This window comes from Dasypus novemcinctus, chromosome 1, assembly GCF_030445035.2.
Source record: "Dasypus novemcinctus isolate mDasNov1 chromosome 1, mDasNov1.1.hap2, whole genome shotgun sequence".
NCBI lineage: Eukaryota > Metazoa > Chordata > Mammalia > Cingulata > Dasypodidae > Dasypus > Dasypus novemcinctus.
This window is the reverse complement of record NC_080673.1, coordinates 40,371,455-40,393,434: the sequence shown is the minus strand read 5'-3', so window position 1 is coordinate 40,393,434 and position 21,980 is coordinate 40,371,455. Positions and strand designations below refer to the sequence as shown.

The 21,980-nt window shown below is 35.8% G+C and overlaps 1 protein-coding gene across 5 annotated transcripts in view; it reads left to right on the top strand.

Annotated features, from left to right (window-relative positions):
- The window catches only part of ARFIP1 (ARF interacting protein 1), a 134,220-nt gene that overhangs the window by 497 nt on the left and 111,743 nt on the right, over nt 1-21,980 (top strand). For 3 of the 5 annotated variants that reach the window (XM_058281119.2, XM_058281050.2, XM_058281068.2), the window contains exon 2: nt 16,539-16,618. The exons of the other annotated variants lie outside the window; for them this stretch is intronic. In XM_058281119.2, coding sequence (XP_058137102.1) covers nt 16,541-16,618 — 78 coding nt within the window. In that variant the 5' untranslated portion in view covers nt 16,539-16,540. The remainder of the gene's footprint in view (nt 1-16,538; nt 16,619-21,980) is intronic. 5 annotated transcript variants of the gene reach the window in all.

Here is a 21,980-nt window from a genome sequence, read left to right as displayed (position 1 = left end):
GGACACCTCTCTCTCCTTAGTCTGTCCCATTTCTGTCCCAAGTATTTTGCCTTTGGTTTCTGCCTCTTCATTCCTTCTGCCCCTTTTAGTGTTTCCCCGAAACACTAGCCGGGTGAAAGGGGAAGACCGACCACCCAAGGGCGGGACCCTCTCGGGTTTGCATGCATTGGGTGGAAAAGGGGGTTGTAGGATACAGGTCATTCTTGAAAGTCTTGGAGTGGGCCACCTTCAGGTTTGGAATCAGTCTTTATTTCTCTCTTCTCTCTGCACCCCACTCCCCCCGCCCCCCAGCGAGGGGGAGGGGAGATAGTGAGAGTCCCTCGGAGAGGTTCCTCTGGCAGCGGTGCAGGGAGGAGCCTTGCCTGTGAAATGTCCCAAGTCTGATTGTGCTTTTGAGGACGTCCAAGGAGTGCTGGAGTTTGGAAGAGAGTTGTGCTGTTTTTTTCTTGTCTGTTCCTCTTTGCCAAGTTACTACCGTTTACGTGTCTAAGAAAAAAAGTTTTTGTTATTGTTGTTGTTTTGTTTTAAAGAACACGTTCTGGACGCTCTTTTACTTTATTTTCTTATTATTTCCTTTGTTTTGTTCTTGTCTCTTATTGGAGCCCTTTAATCTCAAAAAGTTTGTAGCTTTTCCTTCCTGAAGTCTAGCCCACCCCTTTAATAAGGAAAAATGGAAGATTTGTAAGACTTAATAAACTTGTGCCTTCACTTGCAAAGGTTTTGTGCATGTTGCAGTCTAACTCATCTCGTTGATAGAGAAATGTGCAACCATGCTTGCAGACATTGTCAGCCGTGTGTTAAGGCTGTGGAATTGACATTTTCCTTGCTCCTAAGTCAGAGCGACTACTGCAGGCTCTATCATAGTCTGTTTTAATTTTGTTTTTTTTTTTAATTTGTCATATATATATATATATATTTGGTTTTCCTGACTTAGAGTGACCAACATCCTCTCTCCATCCCGAACCGTCAAGTCTAACACTGATTATCTGACAAAATAGAAAATAGTTCTAATTTTATTTTATTTTCTGGATTAAAATCTGTGTCTCAGTTACTTAGTTTCCTTTTCAAGTTGATAAATTAATTTTCCTTGGATTAATGGTTTGCTTTAATTCTGGGTCTTGACTTGGGATCCATGGTTTAGGGATCAGTGACTTTTCAGGGGTCTTCTTCATTCCCACCCCTGAAATTATATGCAAAGTTTTGTTTGGGTGCATTTTTTTCTTCTGGGGCAGATGTTCATTCTTTTTATCAAATTCTCAGAGGGGATATATGACCCCTAGAAAGGTTAAAACAAGTGTCCTGTTGAGGTTAGTGTAATATTTTGTGTGTGTGTGTAGCTGTTGTTTTTCCAACTGTAAATGACTCATTTGGGGACCTAGAAAAGTAGAATGCAGGGATTCTAGTTTTATACTGCAATATCTACCTCGAAACCCGAGTGTTTCTAAATTCCTTCCTAGACCTAGAGAAGGAAGTAAGACTGCCTACTTATTTAGTTTCTGGTTTGTGGTTTCGAGGTTTCTTTTTAGGGATTGCTGTTTCTTTGTGACCAATGTGCTGGAGATCCAGTGAGTTTATAAATTGGTGTGTTTATAGTTGTTTAATACATACTGAACATTGCCAGCCTACTGTAGGTGTAGTTTAGAGTAAAAAATTTGAATTCTGGTTGCACTTGGCTTTCATTTTCTTACTTTTCACTTGGGGCATGTACCTTGGACTTTAGCTTTTTTAGGAAGGGGAAATAAGGTATTTCAGTGGTGTGTGCTATAAACCATGATCCTTTGTAGCTTATCTTGACATTGCCTTTCCCTTCTTTCTGAACCAGATATTTAATGATTGCTTCTCTCAAGAGAGTAAGTTAAGTTAGATCCTAAACTAAACAAAAGTTTTGAAGTACATATTTGAACTTACTGATTTGGTTGTGAAATGTTTGTTGAGTGTCTGAATTCTAAGGGCTTTGATGCTTGTTTCATAGACTGTTGGAACTTGAAGAAACCTCTATACCTCATAGTCTATGTAGAGACCTATATTTTCTGCCCACATAATAAAATAATTTTCCCTCTATCTAGCATTCTTAATTGGGGAGCAACCAACATGACTTTATAAAGAATAGACTTGTACTAAATTAGTAGATTGTATCTAACACCATACAAGCAATTAACATTAGTTTGTTGACTATGTGCCAAGCATTATGCTCAGTGCTTTACATGATTATCTCATTTAATCCTTATAGCAACCTTATAAGGTGGTTAAAATCCCCTTTATTATAGATGAAGAAACCGAAATTAAATGATTAACTGAATATAAAGTATTCTTCTCAGAATTACACTGTGGAACCAGGATTTGAACCTAGGCTGTCTGACTCCAGACTGTAAGCTCTTTACCACTATTTGAGACTACTACATCTTTTTTGGAAGGAGTCAGGGATATTATGATTTCTTCTCTTACCTGAATTTCTATCAGACATTAAAAAAACAATGCCTTTCCTTTATTAACCTTTAATGGATGAACACCTGGTTTGAACATCATACCAAAAAGTATGTTAAGAAGAAATGGATTTGGAGAAAGTCCTTGGAGTAGTATTCCATAAGGTTTTGCTATGGGGATGTATATAAGTCTGTGTGTATGTGTATCTATATGTATAATTATTATGACTTATATGAGGAATGGAAAAATGTGAACATAAAGCTTATAAATAATAAACTTGACATTGGTGTGAGTTTGGAGATACAGATAAATTTCAGAATGATAAATTTGAGAATTTGAAATTTTGAGGAAGCAGTTAATTCAATAGGAACTTAAAATGATATGATTATGTGTAAAAAACTATGTATATAGACTGGAAAATGAGTTGTTCCAAATAATATAGAAGATAATGACTTGGGGACCATGGCAATCTGTATTAGTCAGCCACAAGGGGTGCTGATGTAAAGACCAGAAATCTGTTGGCTTTTATAAAAGTTATTTATTTGGGGTGGAAGCTTACAGTTACAAGGCCCTAAAGAGTCCAACTCAAAGTTCCTTACTCACCAAACTCTGTTGACATGTGTTGAAGCAAGATGGCAGGTCAAGTCTGCTAGGGTTCAGCCTGCCTTCTTCCTCTTAAGGCCCCGTGGTCTCTGTTTCTTCCCATTTCAGCTGGCATAAGGCTAGGTACTCAGGGCTTCTCAGCTGCTCCATTCTCTTCAGCTGCAAACTATCAGACTCATCTCTCTTCTGGGGCACTTTGCTGTGTCTATGGTGCTGTCTCTGCCCTCTGTGTTCTTTTTCTCTGTGTATCTACTTCTTATGTCTTCTGGATTGAGTGTCCATTTATACAGCCCACAGTGGGGGGTGTGAACCAATTCTTAGTCACCTTAATGATGTAGTCGAATCAAAGCCCTAATCTTGATTTAATAAAGTAAAAGTGAATACTCAGAATTTAGTACACTCAAAGTGGTATCATGCCCAGAAGAACAGATCAGTTTACAAACATATTATCTTTTTCTGGAGTTCATAAATAATATCAAACTGCCACAGGGACCATGGCAGTCTAAAAGCCAGATTAGCATCAGCATTAGTTCTGGGATATATGAAAATGACTTTAAAACAAAAGGGTGTGAAAATAACTTCTTTTATTTGGTCTCTACTAGCTTTTGATAGTCATGAAAGCCACTGAATCGCCCTTAGAGAGTCTCAGCCATTCTCTATAAGACACAAGGATATATTTTCTCTTTTTCTCTTTCCTGTATTAATTTTCTCATCCCTCTACCTCCCTTCATTCCCCTCCTTCTTTTAAGCTTTTGTCTTAGATTGGGCATAGGCAAGTACTTTTTTAGCCTTATTGGCAGTTGATTCCCGAAAAAGAAATACCAGGTTACTATATGAAGTAATTACTTTTTCCTTTTACAAGCATACTTACGGGAATACTGTTCTTCAGAGTAGGGAGTCAACTTTGAAATCTACTTCTAAAACTTCTTCCAGTTCAGATTGAGATATACAAGAGTCAGGAATACTTGCCTGGCTTTATCACTTCCCCTTTGGCACTAGACCCTGAGTATCTTTGGGCATTTAAAAAAAATCAGATCCTCTCTCAAAAGACAAAGATTTGCCACCAGAAAGAATTCTTAGATTATTATGGTCCTGAAGGTTGCTCAAACCTTTTGTGAAAATATGGCAATATTTTTGTAATAATTCTCTCTTAAGATAATTGTTAGTTTTTATTTTGTTTTGGTTTTGTATGCCTATGATAGCAGTGGTTACTTTCAGTTACTTTCATGTTTAATCCTCTTTGATCCTTTGGGAAATAGTGACACACAGCCTTTGTAGCAGGATCCTAAGAACTACTACAGCGTTGGTGGTGAGGCCTGAATCATCCGAACACAGAGTCAGCTGGCCGACCCCAGTTTGTTTTCCACATTATGGCACACATAGAAAATGGTTATATTTGTATGGTAGGCTATAGCAAGGTCCTCTCTTGCTCCTTGAAGGTTGATGGGAGTTAGTATCTGAGAATACCTATAATCCATTCTTGGCACATTGTTGGAAGGCTTTGTCCTAGAGAAGAGGAATGTTACTCTTTGTCTTATACTTTCCATTTGTTTAGTATACAGTAATTTACAAAGCACTTTTACATGTATTCTCATTTTATTTTTACCCCAGCCATGTCAGGTAGATAGAACATACACCTTTACCATGTTAGAAATGAAGAAACTGAGATTTAGGTAAAGTGCCTTGTACAAGGTCACACACCTCATGAGGAGTGGGTCAGAAATCTAAACTTCAGATGGAAGGAGTCACTGGGGGTTAAGGCAGTAACATAACCACCAGGATGGCCATCGCCCTATTTGTTTTGTTTCAGAATGCCACCTCCAACATCTGAGGCAGTACCAGGCACATAGAACCTCATATTAGTTGTCATTTATTGAGTGCTACTTTTCCTAGACATTATGCTTTATGGATACTGTGTATTAGGTAGTCTTTTTTCATTAACAAATGAAGAAACAGGTACAGAAACCAGCACAAGTAAGTAGTTCAAGGTCACCCAAGTAGTAAAAGGAGAATCCCAGACTTAAAACCAAAATTGCTTGACTCCAAAGCTTGTACTCTTTTCGCTATAGTGACTAAATAATTGCTTGACATTAGTGGTAGAGATTGGGTTTCAGTTAAAGTGTGACATTGGTGGCAAGGGTAGTAATGATCCTGGTGAAAGGGACATAGGTAAGTGGATTAGTGAGTGTTTATCTTTGGTAGTTTTGATAGAATTCTTTCCAATATCAAGATGTTGGCTATCTAATAGATTTCCAAAGTGTTTGGGGGACAGAAGAGAAATGTGATAAAACTCTTAAGAAAGCAACTTTGGCCATGGTACTACAGGTACTTCTGACAAAAGGGTTAAAAAAATGTATCCTCTTGTATGGCTAACTCTTAATTGGAGATCATTTCTTATTGGTAAGTTTACATTTGATTTTTATTTTCCTCTTTCAGTATTTCCTATTTTGTCTATAATGAATATCAATTGTTTTAAAATTTTAAATTTAAATTATTCAAATAGCATATAAATACTCATTCTTGAAATAAAAATTCAAATAATAAACAGATGGAATGAAAGTTTCTGCCACCCCATCTCTCCTCCTTACACTTTCAACCCCCACTCCTAGTTAAGTCACAAGGTGTTGTTGGGGATCATATGAAATATATTAGGAAGCTCTAAGCCTGCATTCTAATATGGTGGCCACGTGTGCTTATTTAATTTAATTCAAATTAAATCAAATTAAAAAATTGAGTTCCACAGCCATACCTGCCACATTTCAAGTGCTCAGTAGACACATGTGGCTAGTGGTTACATTATTGGACAGTTCAGATATAGAACATTTCCATCATTGCATAAAGTGCTATTGGCCAGCCCTATTAAACTTTATTTTTTTAAAGATTTATTTTATTTATTTATTCCCACCCTCCTTGTTGTTTGCGCTTGCTGTGTGCTCTCTGTGTCTGCTCATCTTCTGTTAAGGAGGCTCTGGGAACCAAACCTGAGACCTCTCACATGTTGGAGAGGCGCTTAGTAGCTTGAGCTACTTTCACTCTCTCTTTTGTTGTCTCATTGTGTTTCCTCTTTGTGTCTCTTGTTGCATCATCTTGTTGAGTCACCTTGCTGTGCAGCCCATTGTGCCAGCTCACTGTCTTGCTGGTCTTCTCCAGGAGGCACCGGGAACCGAACCTGGGAACTCCCATGTGGTAGGTGGGAGCTCAGTTGCTTGAGTCACATCTACTTCCCCTTGCTAAACCTAAAATGCGCTAAGATTGATCACGTAATTATTACACTTGTTGAACCAAGATTTTAAAAATCCCTGTCTTCCCTATGGGAAGCAGTTTTTGTTTTAGTTGATGAAATATTGCCATGTTTTCCCTCAACTTTTTGTTTTAACTAAATCCGGATGGTCATAGTCTAATTCTAATGTCTTTCTTGGATATTTGTAGATTATAGTTAACTGCTGTTCTTGAACAAAGGACATGAATGTTTTCTATCTCTTTTTTTCTTTTTTAAGGAAGGTCCAGGGATTGAACCCAGGACCTCATACATGGGAAGCAGGCACTTAACCACTGAGCTACATCTGTTCCCCAGTGAGAGTTGTTTTTTTCATTTGTTTATTTTTGGGAAGTACCAGGGACTGAACCTGGAACCTCGTGCATAGGAAGCGGGCATTCAACCACTTGAGCTACATCTGCTGCCCTCTGTCTCTTTGAGCAGCTCTAGACCTGTATGTCTTGCTGTCTAGTTGACACCCTCTCTTGAATATCTTAAAGGTATCGCAAGTCCAGTATCTCTAAAACTGAACTGAATCTCCCTCCCCCTTCAAAAAAAAAAGCAAAAAAACAAGAAAACCCCAAAATGTTGATCCTCTTTCTTTGTTTCTTATTTCATTGGATGATGCATTATCTTTCCAATTGTAAAATCCAGAAAACTAGGTGTGATTCTTATTAAGTCCTTCTCTGTTACCTGATACATCCAATTTTCTAACAAGTTTTATTAATCTTTTTCCTCTAAATGTCTCAAGTCTATTTTTTTCCATTTTCACAACCAACATTTTAGTTGGTTACCATCATCTTGTGTGAAACTTCTACAATAGCATCCATTTTTGTCTACCCTCTTCTATTTTGGCTCCTCTTTAATCCACTATCCATCCTGAAGACACAGTGATTTATTTTGAAACACAAATTTGATTGTCTCCTCCTCCCACCCAACCCCCCAGTCCTTTCATGACTTCCCATTGCTTCTGTGACAAAAATAAAACTCCTCAACATGCTTAACTCTCCAGCCTCCAGCATCTTATACCATGTTCTGCTTGACCTTCCACTTCAACCATACTGGCCTTCCTTAGATCTGCCATTGCAGGGCCTTTGCACATGCTTTTCTCTCAATTTGGACCACTCTTTTCTCCCTTTCTTACCTTGTTAGCTTCTATTGATTCTTCACACCTCAGCTGAAGTTTTGTTTCCTTAGGGAATGCTCTAATCTCCCAGAGTAAGTAGTAATACCATACATTTACTGTAGTTGCAGTTTTTATTTATTTGTGTAGTTTAGTGGTATTAAAGATTTCATTTCATGGAGTTGTGTAAAATAGCATTTTAAGAATGAATGTTAGGGTAGAAGAGATGTGATGTGGGGACATTTTTGGGATTTTGAGTTGCCTTAATCATATTGCAGGGTCAGAAGCTGGACTTTATATATCCTGCCATAACCCACTGAATGTACTGGGGGAGAGTGTGAACTACAGGGTAAACTATTATCTGTGTAGTGCAGCAGTGCCCCAGAATGTGTTCAGTTAGTAAGATGAGGGTGCCGCAATGATGAGGGAGGTTGTTGGAGTGGGAGGAGTGGGGTGGGGGGATGGGGGGTATACAGGAACCTCTTATATTTTTTAGTGTAACATTTTTTTTGTGATGTATATATGTTAAAAAAATACAATTTACAAAAATGATGTGGTGGGTTATATGGGAACCTCTTATGTTTTTTGTTTTATGTTTTCTAATGTAACATTCCTTGTGATCTATTAATTTAAAAAATTTTTTTTTAAATTAAAAAAAAAGAACGAATGTTGTGTATAAATATAGTGGTTAGAATAGTAGTAGTTAAATTGCCAAATATACTAATTTTTCAAGTGCAAGAAAATAAATTATTAATAATTATATAAATATAACAGAATTCTTAGATTATTTTTAAATAAACTTTTATCTTTAAAATGGTTTTAGATTTACAGAATTAGTGTGAGGATAGTTTTATACCCCACACTCAGTTTCCCCTTTTATTAACATGTTAGTATGACACATTTGTTTCAGTTAATGAACCAATATTGATACTTTATTACTAACTGAAACCATACATTAGTCAGATTTCCTCAGTTTTCCCCTTACATCCTTTTTCTATTCCAGGATACCCCATTATATTTAGTCATTATGTATCTCTGGGCTCTTCTTGGCTGTAACAGTTTCTATGTCTTTCCTTATTTTTGATGACTTGGATAGTTTTGAGGATTATTGGTCAGGTACTTTATAGAATGTTCCTCGAATGAGGTTTGTCTGATATTTTTCTTATGGTTAGACTGGGCTGTTCTGTTTTGGAGTGGAAGACCACAGAGGTATGGTGCCATTCCCATTATATCGAGGAAATGTACTGTCAATATGACTTATCATTGGTCATATTGACCATGTGGTTTGAGGTAGTGTTGGTCAGTTCTCTCCACTGTAAAGCTACTTTTTTTTTTCTGTCCATAATATACTCTTTGGAAGAAAGTCACTATTATTCCTTAAAGGTGAACTATCCATACTAATTATGTGGTATTCTTTGCATTTAAGATTTGCATCCTCTTGCCATTTATGTATTTATAGGATTATAGAATTATGAACTCATGGGGATATTTATTGGGGTTATAATCCAGTACAACTTTATTTTGTTGCTCAAATAGTTTTTCCTTTGGGAGCTCTTTTAGTAGGTGGCTGTATTCCTTTGACATACCCCCATCATTATGTGTGTCTTTAATATTTTTTTATCACTCCCCCCCCCCCCCCCCCGCCGCTGCGAGACTTTTTGCGTGTTGTCTGCTCTCTGTGTCCATTCACTGTCCCTTCTTTTGTGTTCGTATTTATTTATTAATTTTTTATCCTCCCTCCCACCACCACACCTTGTTTGCTGTCTGCTTTCTGTGTCCATTTGCTGTGCACTCTTCTGTGTTTTTGCTTATCTCCCTTTTTGGTGAGTCACCTTGCTGAGTCAGCTCTCTGCAGTGCTTGGGAGCCAGCAGCTTTCTGCAGCGTGCCGGCAAGCTTGCCTTCACAAGGAGGCCCCGGGACGCGAACCCAGGGCCTCCCATATGGTAGATGGGAGCCCAGCTGTTTGAACCACAGCCGCTTCCCTGTGAGTGTGTTTTTGATTGCTTTCTTACTTTTTGTTATTACAAGATGCTCCAGGCATATTTTGTATATTTCTTGTCTGAGCCCTAGAATCAGCCATTTCTCCAGGAAGTGCTAATGTCTTTTATTGTTGAATGGTATTTGAAGCCAAGATCTGGACACTACATATGCTGTTTGCACCTGGGATGTTATTGCTTCAAGGCCCTTTCCGTTGACAGAACAAGGGAGTTTATGGGAGTATATATGTATATACTAATACTACTAACTAACATGTATGTGTGTGTATGTATATATACATGTCTATAAATATTTCTACACATAGATATGTGTATCTAAATTAAGCTTTATTTTTCGATTATTTACTCTGAGGGTTTTTTGTTGTTGTTTAAAAAAATGAATTGTGAATATTGAGGTGTAATAAATATTAAGTAACAAAATTTGGATTATTCTCCAAAATTAATTATCCATTTCTAAGGGAAAAAGCAGAAAATACCAACAACAGGGAACCTGTTTAATTCATTTTGGAAAGAAGTCAATTACGGCAGACTAAAAGCAGACCTGTTCTCTTGGTTCTTGATTGGCTTCACTGTTAATAATCTGGAACTCGGGTAGTCTTCCCTGGAGAATGAGGCCACGGTATGCTGAATAATTTAGAGTTAATTGACAGCAGTTCACTTTTCAGGGAGTAATTTAGGTTTTGAAATTCTTTTCCTTTTATTTTTCATTCTTTCTTTGCAATATAGTCTGAGTGGGGAAAAGAAAAAGACTTCTCCAGTTAATTTTGTTGGTTAGTTAAAAGTTGGTAATTGTGGTAGGGATGTTAATAGTGGAATATCTGTTAGGGTGACTTTAAAATTATATTTTATTACTATAAATAAATGAGAATTATCTTTATTTTGTCAAAGTTTGCTACTTTTGAATTATCTAGACTCCTGTGTGTATTTTAATGAGCAACTGAACTTAGCTTATCAGTATCTAAAAGGATTTTTAGATGTTTAGCAAAATAGCCTCTACAGATACCAGGTAGTTTTTATAAAATAAAAAGACAGTAAAGTATGATGTAAATGATTTATTATCTTATTTCTGTTTATTTTCTATTTATTAAAGTAAATTTAATATACTTTGAACTAATCTTGTGGCAAGCCATTTTCAGTTCAATATAAATATAATTTGCGTTTGACTAAGTAGGCAAAGACAGTTACTTTTTCCATGTTTGGAAACCTTGTTATCATAAAAACAAATTATTTTAAATTGTTTTAACCCAAAGTAAAGCTTCTATATTTTGGATATTCTTTTTCAATCCTAAATATATATATATATGTAGTTATTTAATGAAGTCACTTTGTATTTTTAATGCTACATTTTAAAAATTATAAACAACATAGCCATTCAACTTGAAAAAATTAATGTTGAGTTATGAAATCAAAACCAGTCATTTCTTTTTGTTTATTCATGAGTGAGAAAAGATAGACATATTCCAATAGTTTTTCAGTCGAGAACAAAAGAAACAGAACTACTTCAGTCTTTAGCATGGTAACCAGTCTCTATAATCCAATGATAAAGCAGTTTTATCATTAAGCAAAAACAGATCAAAGCAACGTTTGCTACTTTTTTGCTCTCAGTGTTCTATATTTCTGCTGTGTTATCCTTGACTCACCAGAGTTCCTTGGTCCCATACAAAATTTATAATTATAGTACTTCTCTTGAAACATTTGTTAGAAGACTCATTTTATCATAAAAATTCAAGAAATTTCTTTGAAGACGTGTACTTTGTTTATTCAAATGATTTTTGCTTTAGATTCCATAGTATTGTACTTACTTAATAAAAGGAATGTACATTTGCATCCTAGAATGATGTGCCACATTTATCCTGTATATCTGCCTTTCTGTGCGTTGGGCATACCATTTCAGACCCCCTGCCATATATGAATACCTTGATTTGAAAAACTCACATTATAATTTCTGTTCAACAGTACACATCCTGTGGATCCTTTATTATTACACTGAGTCATTAACTCATTAACTATAAATACAACTTTTATTTTCTGGTATGCATGTAGTCTTTTGTTTCCTCTTAGGTTTGGAGGTCCTGGCTTATCTAGTACCTCTCTTCTTTGGGTCCTGAGAACACCATGAATGCACTTAGGAGTTATAAAATATAGAGTTCTTCTGCATTAAATTCTGGTAAAAGTTCTTATCTGTTTTTTTTCTGAATAGATCTAGTGTGTTCAGTTTATAGAAATATAATAATGTGATTTATATAATATGTATATTATATATAATATAATATATATAATATATATTATATAATAAATATAAATGTGATTTATATAATAAAATTTTAATAACCCTCAGCAGTGGGCTGTGGTATAATCTTCAGGTGATATTATTTATGTATTATAAATGCTAATTAGTAATTCACTTTATAGGTCTTTAGTTATTACACTTATTAATTAATAAATACCACTAGGTGATTGATAGAAGCTGAACCCTGGAGATAACATAAGGCATTTTTGACCTCCAATGTAACCGGACCTCTGAGACCTGAACATTAGCAGTAGTTTTGTTGTTTAGTTTATTAATAGTAGTTTATTATTTTATCCTGTTTTGAAGACAATTTAAAGATAACTGTGACTCCAAGTAAAAATAAGAAAATATATCTTTAAACAGGAAAAATTTTACAGTCATTGGCTTGTATTTTCCAATCTGTGATTTTTATAATCTTGTCACTCTTTATGTTTATTAGTTATCAAAGTTATGAACAGTACTGATACTTCTAATTTCAATCCACAGAGGTTCATTTTAGACTCTCTTCTCCTTATAATTTCTTTCTACAACAGTGAGAAACCACATTCTTAAGATCTATAATCTACTTATTCATTTCTTTATACACAGAAAGTAATTTCAGAATTATTAACTTGTACCTTGGTTAGAAACTTTTATTAAGTAGATCATGGCATTTATATACAATTCTTTTTGTCTTTAGCTTTACAGACTTTGGTCAAGATATTGTTTCCTTTTCTTCTCTATGTTAGTTATTTATAATAAAGTTAGGTTCACTTGTTGGTGTTTGTATTCCATTTTGGGTTTTCCTCACTTCTGGATTAGTTTTGATTATAGTACATGAAGGATATGTGAAAATTACTCTGGTGCTGAGAGTCAGAATTATTAAGGAGCATGAACTCAGAAATGTCACTCTTTCCTGATCCTTGCTTCCCTGTTCCTGTTTTCCATTTCCCACTTCTTTCTACCCTTTTCCCACCTATTTTTCACCTTTGTAGGTCACCTATCTGCTTAGTTTCTGGCTTATTCTTCCTGTATTTGTTTTGCTCTAATGAGCTGACATGTGCATTTCCCTTCTCTATATGAACATAATGTACGATAGAAACTCTTTTGGGCTTTGCCTTTTATTTTTGAGGTACCAGGGCCAGGAAATGAACCTAGAACTTCCTAAGTAGGAAGCTGGCCCTCAACTACTGAGCTACATTGGCTCCCTTGAGTTAGGTTTTCGTTTGTTTGCTTATTGTTTGTCTTTGTTTTTAGAAGGCACAGGGAACCGAACTGGGACCTCCCATGTGGGAAGCGGGCACTCAGTCACTTGAGCCACATCCACTCCCTTGCTTTTTTTACTTAACAGTTTATTTTGGAAATTACCCCTTATTATAGAGATTGTCTTCATTCTGTTTTAAAAGTTGCACAGCACTTTATTGTTTGAATTTTACAGAGTTTATTCAGCTACTTTACTAAGTATGGACATTTAGGTTGTTTGCAGTATTTTATAGTTACCAGGAATGTGTACATATTTTTGTATTGTTAAAGGTATATTTCCAGAGTAGATCCCTAGAAGTGGGATGGTTGGGTCCAAAGGTATGTGCATATGTAATTTTGTTAGGGATTGCCAAGGTTCCCTTTATAATAGTCGTACCAGTTTGCATTCCCATCAGCAGGGTGTAGACGTCTGCAGCGTCACATCCTCTCCAACAGACTGTATTCTCATATTTTTAAATTTTTGCCAGTGTAGTAGGTGAGGAATGTTGTCTTATGTTGTTGTTTTTTTTAGGGGATACTGGTGATTGAGCTCAGGACCTCCTATATGGAAATCAGGCGCTCAATCACTGAGCTACATCTGCTCCCCTCAGTGTTGTTTTAATCTGCGTTTTTCTTCCAAAAGTGAGTTTATTTTTATATGTTTGAGAGCCTTTTTTGGTGAATTGTCTGCTTATGTTTTTTACCCCATTTTCTATCTGGTTTTTTATCCTTTTCCCCTTAGTTTTACTAGTTCTGTATATGCTAGAGATACTAGCCCTTTGTTGTATTTGTTGTCACTATTTCATTCTAGTTTTTTTAGTTGTCTTTGACTTTGTTTTTATACTACTTCCTGTCAAGCAAATTTTTAAAAAAATTTATGAAGTCAAACACCCATTTTTTTTCCTCTAGATTTTGAGTCAGAGTTAGAAAGCCTTTCCCAACACCAAATTTAAAAGGAACTCTTCATATTTCCTTCTAGTACTTTCTGTGGTTTATTTCTTTCCTTTTTTTTTTTTTTTTTTTTAACATTTGGATCTCTAATCTATTTGGAGTTTATTCTTATGTGTGGCCTAAGATATTGATAGATTTTTTTACCTTTTTCCAAATGGTTACCCAGTTTTTCCAGCACCATTTATTGAAATGTCCGTCTGTACTTCAGTGGTTTGAGATACTACCAATGTTGTATACTAAATTTCCGTATGTATTTGGATCTAATTTCAGACTTCTTATTCTGTCTCAATGGTCTTGTCTAGTCATGTACCAGTACAACTGTGTTTAATTACACTAATTAATTCAAGGTGCTTTATGGTATGTTTTAATGGCTGACAAGGGTGGTCCCCCTTGTGATTTTATGAATTTTAGTACCAACTTATAACTATAAAATAGCTTGTTGGTATTTTTATTGGGATTGTATCGAATTTATAAATTCACTTAGAAAAAATTGGCATCTTTATAATGTAGTCACATTATCCAGGAACAGAAGTTGACTTTCCATTTGCTCAAGTCTTCTTTAGTATCTTCCAGTCATGCATTAATATTTTTTCTCATATAGATTTTGCACATTGTTTAATTTATTCCCAAGTGTTTCCTATTGTAATGGGATTTTCTCTGTCATTGTGTTTTCTCTTTATTGTTTCTATATATGAAAGATTGATTTTTTTATTTTTTATTTATTTCTCTCCCCTTTCCTGCCCGCGCCCCCCCCCCCCCCCCCCGCCCCAGTTGTCTGCTTTCTGTGTCCACTTGTATTCTTGTCAGCAGCACCTGGAATCTGTGTCTCTTTTTGAGTTATCTTGCTGTGTCAGCTCTCTGTGTGTGTGGTGCCATTCCTGGGCAGGCTGCACCTTTTTCGAACTGGGCGGCTCTCCTTACAGGGAGCACTCCTTGTGCGTGGGGCTCCCCTATGCGAGGGGGCACACCTGTGTGGTATAGCAGTCCTTGTGCACATCAGCACTGCACGTGGGCCAGCTCCACATGGGTCAGGAGGCCCTGGGTTTGAACCTTGGACCTCCCAATGTGGTAGGCGGACACCTTATCCATTGGGCCAAATCCACTTCCCAGATATTGATTTTTAAAAAAGATTTATTTATCCCCCCCCCCCCCCTTGTTTGCACTCTCTGTCTGCTGATTCTTTTTTGGAGACATCAGAAACCCAACCTGGAACCTCTCATGGGAGAGGCACTCAATTGCTTGAGCCACCTCTTCTCCCTGCTTTTTGTGTCTTTCATTGTGTTTCCTTATTGTGTCTCTTCATTGTGTCATCTTGTTGTATCAGCTTGCTGCACTACCTTGTTGTGTCAGCCCAGTACGTCAGCTCGCTGTCTTACTTGTCTTCTTTAGGAGGCACCAGGAACTGAACCTGGGACCTCTCCTGTGGTAGGCAGGTGCCCAACTGCTTGTGTCACATCCTGAAAGATATTGATTTTTATATGTTAATTTTGTGTCCTGCTTCTTTACAATTTTTTTTATTTTTGAGTTAGTTTTATCATTGATTCTTGGGAGTTTTTTCGAGATATACTCTCATATCATCTGCAAATAGAGATAGTTTTACTTCTTCACTTATTCTTCTAATTGGCCACTGTCTCTAGTTCAGTGTTGAATAGTAGTGAAGAGGGTGGTCAACTTTGCTTTGTTCCCTATCTTAGTGTAAATGCCTCTATTATTTCTTCATTAAATAAGATAATTTTTGTAGGACCAAGGTTCTTATATTTTATCATCTTGAGAAAGTATCCCTCGATTCCTATTTCCTTGAGTGTTGAATTTTGAATGGTTGTTGAATTTTGTCAAGGGATTTCTCAACGTCAATGGAAAAAATCATGTTTTTTCTCTTAGGTTTATCAATAAGTTTTATATTTTTAGATTTCTTGGTTGAACTAACCCTGTATTCCTGGAATAAATCCTACTTGGTCATGATGTGTTATTTTCTAAATGTGGTATGTTGGGTTCTGTTTGCAAACAGTAAAATTGTTCTCTTCAGTGTACCTTGAGAGCAGAATATCACTAGAATTTCTAATATGTTGTCTTGTAATTATTTGTGTATCCATCTCCCTGATTAGATTCAGAGTACTCTTGGAACCTGAACTAGATTTTACTCTTTTTTCATATAGATGGTATACTCTAAATGTTTTTTTGAGTAAGTTAGAAGCAGAAATAGTTCATTAAACCTTTATTTAATGAAATTTGAGTATAGACACTTAGACAATGAGCATTCACATCAGTTATCAATACTAAAGAGTACTGACCAGGGAGGTGGTAGGCCTAAATTGTGGTCTGTAAATTTGTTTTTAAATAGCCACGAATAACATTTTGGATCTCAATCAAATAATGTCGATGCTCTGATCTTTTAAATTTTGTTCCATATCTAAAATGATTTTATGAAATTAATTTTTTAATAGTTGAGATACATTTTTATATTCTGGTTAAGTATTTTTATAAAATTTTGTTTTTAGAATGATTTACTTGTAATCAGTGTATACTTCTCTGATTGTGTATAGTTTTGAAAAAGAAAATTCTGACTGTAAATAAATTAGTCATGATCTAGAATGTTAGTAAGACTATCAGTGAGGTAATACAGGTCTTCTAACTAAATTATTTAATGTGTGCTTAACACATTTTACTTTTAGGTATGTCTGACAGCAGCAATGGTACTACAACTCTTGGTGCATCCAAACCAGCCACAGAAGAAGTCAAATCTAATTCTGAGGTGATTGGGTAGTATTTATATTGTTTTTGAAGTCAACTCTTGTCAGTCAAAATTTTAGACTGTCCGTATTGACTTAGTTGTTCTAAACATATGCCATTCTAAATAACTTTTTTATACACATGTGTAAAGGAAAGGGAGGAGAAGAAAGAGATATTTATTTTTGAGGTACCGGAACTGGGGATTGAACCTGGGACCTCCTATGTGGGAAGCTGGCACTCAACCACTAAGCCACATCGGCTTCTGAGATTTCTTCTTACTGGAATTTAAGTTACTGTTTGTCTTTGGGCATATTGAATTCTAGAGTATAGCTTACTTGTTCCATAGAATGAACATAAAAGTTATGAGTCAAATTATGGTTTTTAATTTAAATATGAAATATGATGATAGCTAAAGGTTTTTCTTGAAAAAATAGAAGTAGGCTCACATTTGAGCTCATCGACTCCCATATACCCTCTCTGGTATAGAGCTTTTTTAAAAAATACAGAGTTCTTGACTTCACCTCAGGCCCACTGTATCTGAATCTATAGTGATAGACACTTGGCAACATGTATTTTTTTTTCTTTTTGAAAGCTTACAGATGATTCTCATATTTGCCATTTAAGAACTGTTGCTCTAGTTGATTAGATTAAGAACCTAATAAGCAGTTAATTTTATATTGAATTCAGATCAACAGATGTTTTGTTGAAAGCTTAATGCTAGTAATACATCTCATGTATATAATGCTTAAGGGTTTATGGTAGCACTTTCATATTGTCCCAACTTGATCCTTAGAATAATTTGACATAATTCAATCAGTAAGTAAATAGGTAAAACAACTATTGTTACTCCATTTTTGTTTGTTGTTATTGTTTTTTCTTTTTCTTTTTTTTAGTTGAACAAACAAGTTTCAAAGAGGTTTTAGAGAATTGGTAAAGCTGAAATACAACATGAGGTCTTCTGACTCTAGTTTGCAGTGTTTCTGTACCAATTTGCCACAAGTACATGTAGCATAGGATTTCTTCTAGTTAAGCTGAGACACTGAGAGTCTAACAAGTTTCAATAGAGGATTTACAGCTGGTTTATTTACTTTTCAAAGGTAAGTGCTGGTTGGCAAAATGTGTATTATCTGTGAAGGATTCAGGATCCTCCTGATTTAAAAAAGCTTGGCTGTTTGCCATTTGACAAAGCAGTGTTGTAGTTAAATTTAGTCGTGGGAAACTAGGGAATTGTACTGTATTTGTCTTAGCTTATGGATTTGATTTATTGTGATCAGATCTTTGAATCTATACTGCTGAGAGGTGAACAGAGGAACTTTGGTGCATGTAATCTACAGGAAAGATTGGCAGCTCAACCAATGATGGGATTCATAATAATAAATGAAATGTATTTGTGATTTACCACCTCACATTTTTTGGAATATTTTCTAATTAAAAATGATTTTAGAACACTTAATTGTTTAAGTAAAGTCTTCTTTATTTAAATATTCCCTGACTGTTGTACATTGAGGCTGTTTCTACTTTTTATGTATAATACTTTAATGAACACTTTATGTAAACATGTTTTGTATCTTTATAAGTTTTAGTATATTTATGTATGTGTTTTTTAACATTTCTGATTATTTCCTTAAATTTATTTCTAAAATGGAATTACTGAGTCAGAGTATGAGTACATTTTTAAGACATTTGATTTGTATCTCCAAATTGCTTTCCAAATTGACTATATTAGAGTCTGAATAAAATGTTTTCTTTTAAAAAAAACAACACAAAAGTAATTAGAGGAAAATTATATTATTTGTATTGCAATTCTTTTAAAAATATTTAAAGGTTAAACACTATTTGTATGTCCTTGTCTTTAAATAGAATTCTCAAGATCTTGGTTGATCTTAGTGTTTTTCCTTTTAATATGTCACAGCTCTATCTTATTATGGTCATTAACACTTGTTCTATACTTCAGACTTTTCATCAATTCAGACTAATCTTATACCACTGGTGGCTATTCTGATGAATGAATGAAATCTCATTCCACTAGTGCAAAATTATATGTGGATATTAGTTTCTTGTGAATAGAATATAATAATGACTTGGGTGATGGTTTTCATTTATTTAAAACATCAACAGAACTCCCCACTCTCTCAGCATTTTGACCTAAACAAAAAACATTATCAATCCTGCATAAAATGGGGCTTTAATTCACCTAGAGTTCTGTAAGGCTAGTTGCCTTGCTTGTGACACTCAGCTAGTTAACTTCAGAACCCAGGTAAGTTTTCCTAACTCTCAGTCAAATGATATATCCATTAAAAAAATATATCCTATAAATGACCATAAAAATGCTTTCTTCTGTTTTTTGTGGTTTTTTTTAAGACAACAGTTCCCCACCCCACCCCCGTTTTGGAAACAAAAGAGGAAAGAAAAAATGAGTTTGGTTGCTTTTTATTATAGTCCAGTCTTGATTAGAGTACATAAAAGTGGATTTTGTATTTTTTATATTGTATTTTTAATACTCTCACTTCATACATTGAAATATGTTTTATATTGCTGCTTCTCTCTGTAGTAGCCTAATAGGCACTATTCATTTCTCTAATAGCCTATTAGGTGCCAGGCATTGTACTAAGAGTATTATCTGAATTAATGCTATAAAAACCCTGTAGACATTTGGGGTTTTCTCCCCATTTTTAACATCAGGCAACTAAGACTAGAAAGGTTAACATAGCTAGTAAGGAGCTGCAATAGAAACTCAAATGAAAGTGGAAAAGATGAGAGAATTTCAGAAACTGGTGGGTAAACAATTTTTTTTTACTAGAAGTAAGAAAATTGGGAAAACAAACAAAGAAGGTACATTTTTGACCAAAAAATAAGTACTTGTTGTAGATGTTTATTAGCATATTAAGGGGATTTTGGCCTAAATTCTTTCTTCCTGTCTGCCCTTCAATATAGTAACACAAATGTATATACCAGTATCTCACATTAAGAAAAATATACAGGGAAACCGACTTTGGCCCAGTGGTTAGGGCATCGGTCTACCACATGGGAGGTCCGCGGTTCAAGCCCCGGGCCTCCTTGACCCGTGTGCAGCTGGCCCATGCGCAGTGCTGATGCGCGCAAGGAGTGCCGTGCCACGCAGGGGTGTCCCCCGCGTAGGGGAGCCCCACGCGCAAGGAGTGCACCCATAGGGAGAGCCGCCCAGCGCGAAGGAGGGAGCAGCCTGCCCAGGAATGGCACCGCCCACACTTCACGTGCCGCTGATGACAACAGAAGCGGACAAAGAAACAAGACGCAGCAAAAAGACACAGAAAACAGACAACCGGGGGAGGGGAGGGGAATTAAATAAATAAAAATAAATCTTTAAAAAAAAAAAAAAAAGAAAAATATACAATTATTTGCCTTTTGCTTTTGTGTTAGTAAGTTTAAAAAGTGAATAGGGTATAGTTTCTGCCCTCAAGCTTCATGTTGATTAATAGATGAAATTTTTAATAAATAAATACAATACAGGGTTTTTTTTTTATGGTAGGTTTTTGATAGATTTCTAACTAATTTTTTTGTGTGGTGTGAGGTAAGAGTCAAAGCTCATTGATTTCCATATGGTTCTAGCATCATTTATTTTATTTCATTTTTTTTTTAAAGATTTATTTATTTAATCCTCCCCCCCCCCTTGTCTGTTTTCTGTGTCTATTTGCTGCGTCTTGTTTCTTTGTCTGCTTCTGTTGTCGTCAGCGGCACAGGAAGTGTGGGCGGCACCATTCTTGGGCAGGCTGCACTTTCTTTCACACTGGGCGGCTCTCCTTACGGGCACACTCCTTGCCCGTGGGGCTCCCCTACGCGGAGGGCACCTCTGCGTGGCGTGGCACTCCTTGCGTGCCTCGCATGCCTTGGCACTGCACATGGGCCAGCTCCGTATGGGTCAAGGAGGCTCGGGGTTTGAACCGCGGACCTCCCATGTGGTACACGGACTCCCTAACCACTGGGCCAAGTCCGTTTCCCTACAATACAGTTTTAAACAGTAATGCCTTATACATGGTATGGATAAAGAATTGTGGCGGTTCCGAGGAGCATCAGCCAGGAATATCAGTAAAGGTGACATTTGAACTGGTCTTATAGCATGGATAGAATTTGAGCTTGTGGTGATGGTCACTGATTGAGCAAAGGCATAGAGAAAGGAAATTGAGAAACATGTATAGTGAAGAGTAATTAAATTAGACTTAATAGGGTATCTGATAAGTATAGTTGGAGGAAAGAAGATAGTTCAGGTCATGGAGGATTTTGCATGTTAGGCTGAGCAGTTGGCTTTTGTTTTGTAGATATTTTGGGGAGGGAGACAGATATGTTAAACATATACATAAATTATTTTATAATATAGGGTCATATATATTGCTGTAAAGCAGGATAAGGGGCTAAGGAATGATGAAGAGTACTGATTTACATAGTTTGGTCAGGAAAGACCCTTCTGAAATGTTGTTTGAGCAGAAACCTGAGTGAAATTAAGGATAGGCTCATGAAAATCTGGTAAGAAGAACCTTCCAGAGGAAGCAGCCAGGGCAAAAGTAAAATTGGTGTGTTTGAGGAACAATAGAGAAGGCACTGTGGCAGGGGCTGCATGTCAGTGAGGAAAGGGTACGAAGATGTGGTTAGAGTGGTACCCAGTGGCTAAGATTGGCTTGTCATTGAAATAAAAATGACAAGGCAGAAGATGAGAAAGTTGGGGAAGATTCAATGCCAATATTCAGGCAGCAGGTAGTTGAAAGTGCTGTATAAGAGAAGTTTAGGGTTGACATTAATAGATTAAAACATTTATTAAGAAAAATTTGCAACATATATGAAAAAGATAAAATGTAAAAGAATTCCCATATACTCATCATCTAGATTCAATAATTAACTAGATTTTGTCACATTTCTTTCATCTATCTTTTTAAAATAGGTTTAAGAGTCATCTATTAAAGCTATGAAATTGCCAAGATAGAAAGAAAAAAGAAAAACAAAACTATAAATAGAACATATAACCATATTTCAACTCAAGGAGGTACTGGGAGTTGAACCCAGGACCTCGTACATAGGAAGCAGGTGCTCAACCACTGAGCTACACCCACTCCTTTCAACTCTTTCTTGATGGTGGTCTGTTTTATCCTTTTTTTATTTTTATTGATTTGTTTATTCTTGGTGATCTGTTTTAGAAAAGTGTAGTTAGGGTAGTCACACTAACAATATTAGGAGTACTCTGCCAGTAGATAGTAGTGTTGATTAAACTATGCCAATATTCATTCTTTTGGTCTTAGCTAAAATCAATGTGCCACAGTGATAATGTGTTTATATATTAATAGTGCTTTTTAGTTTTGGAGCTATTTCATATTTGGTTCTCACCATAGCTTTATGATAAATAGGTAAAATTAATA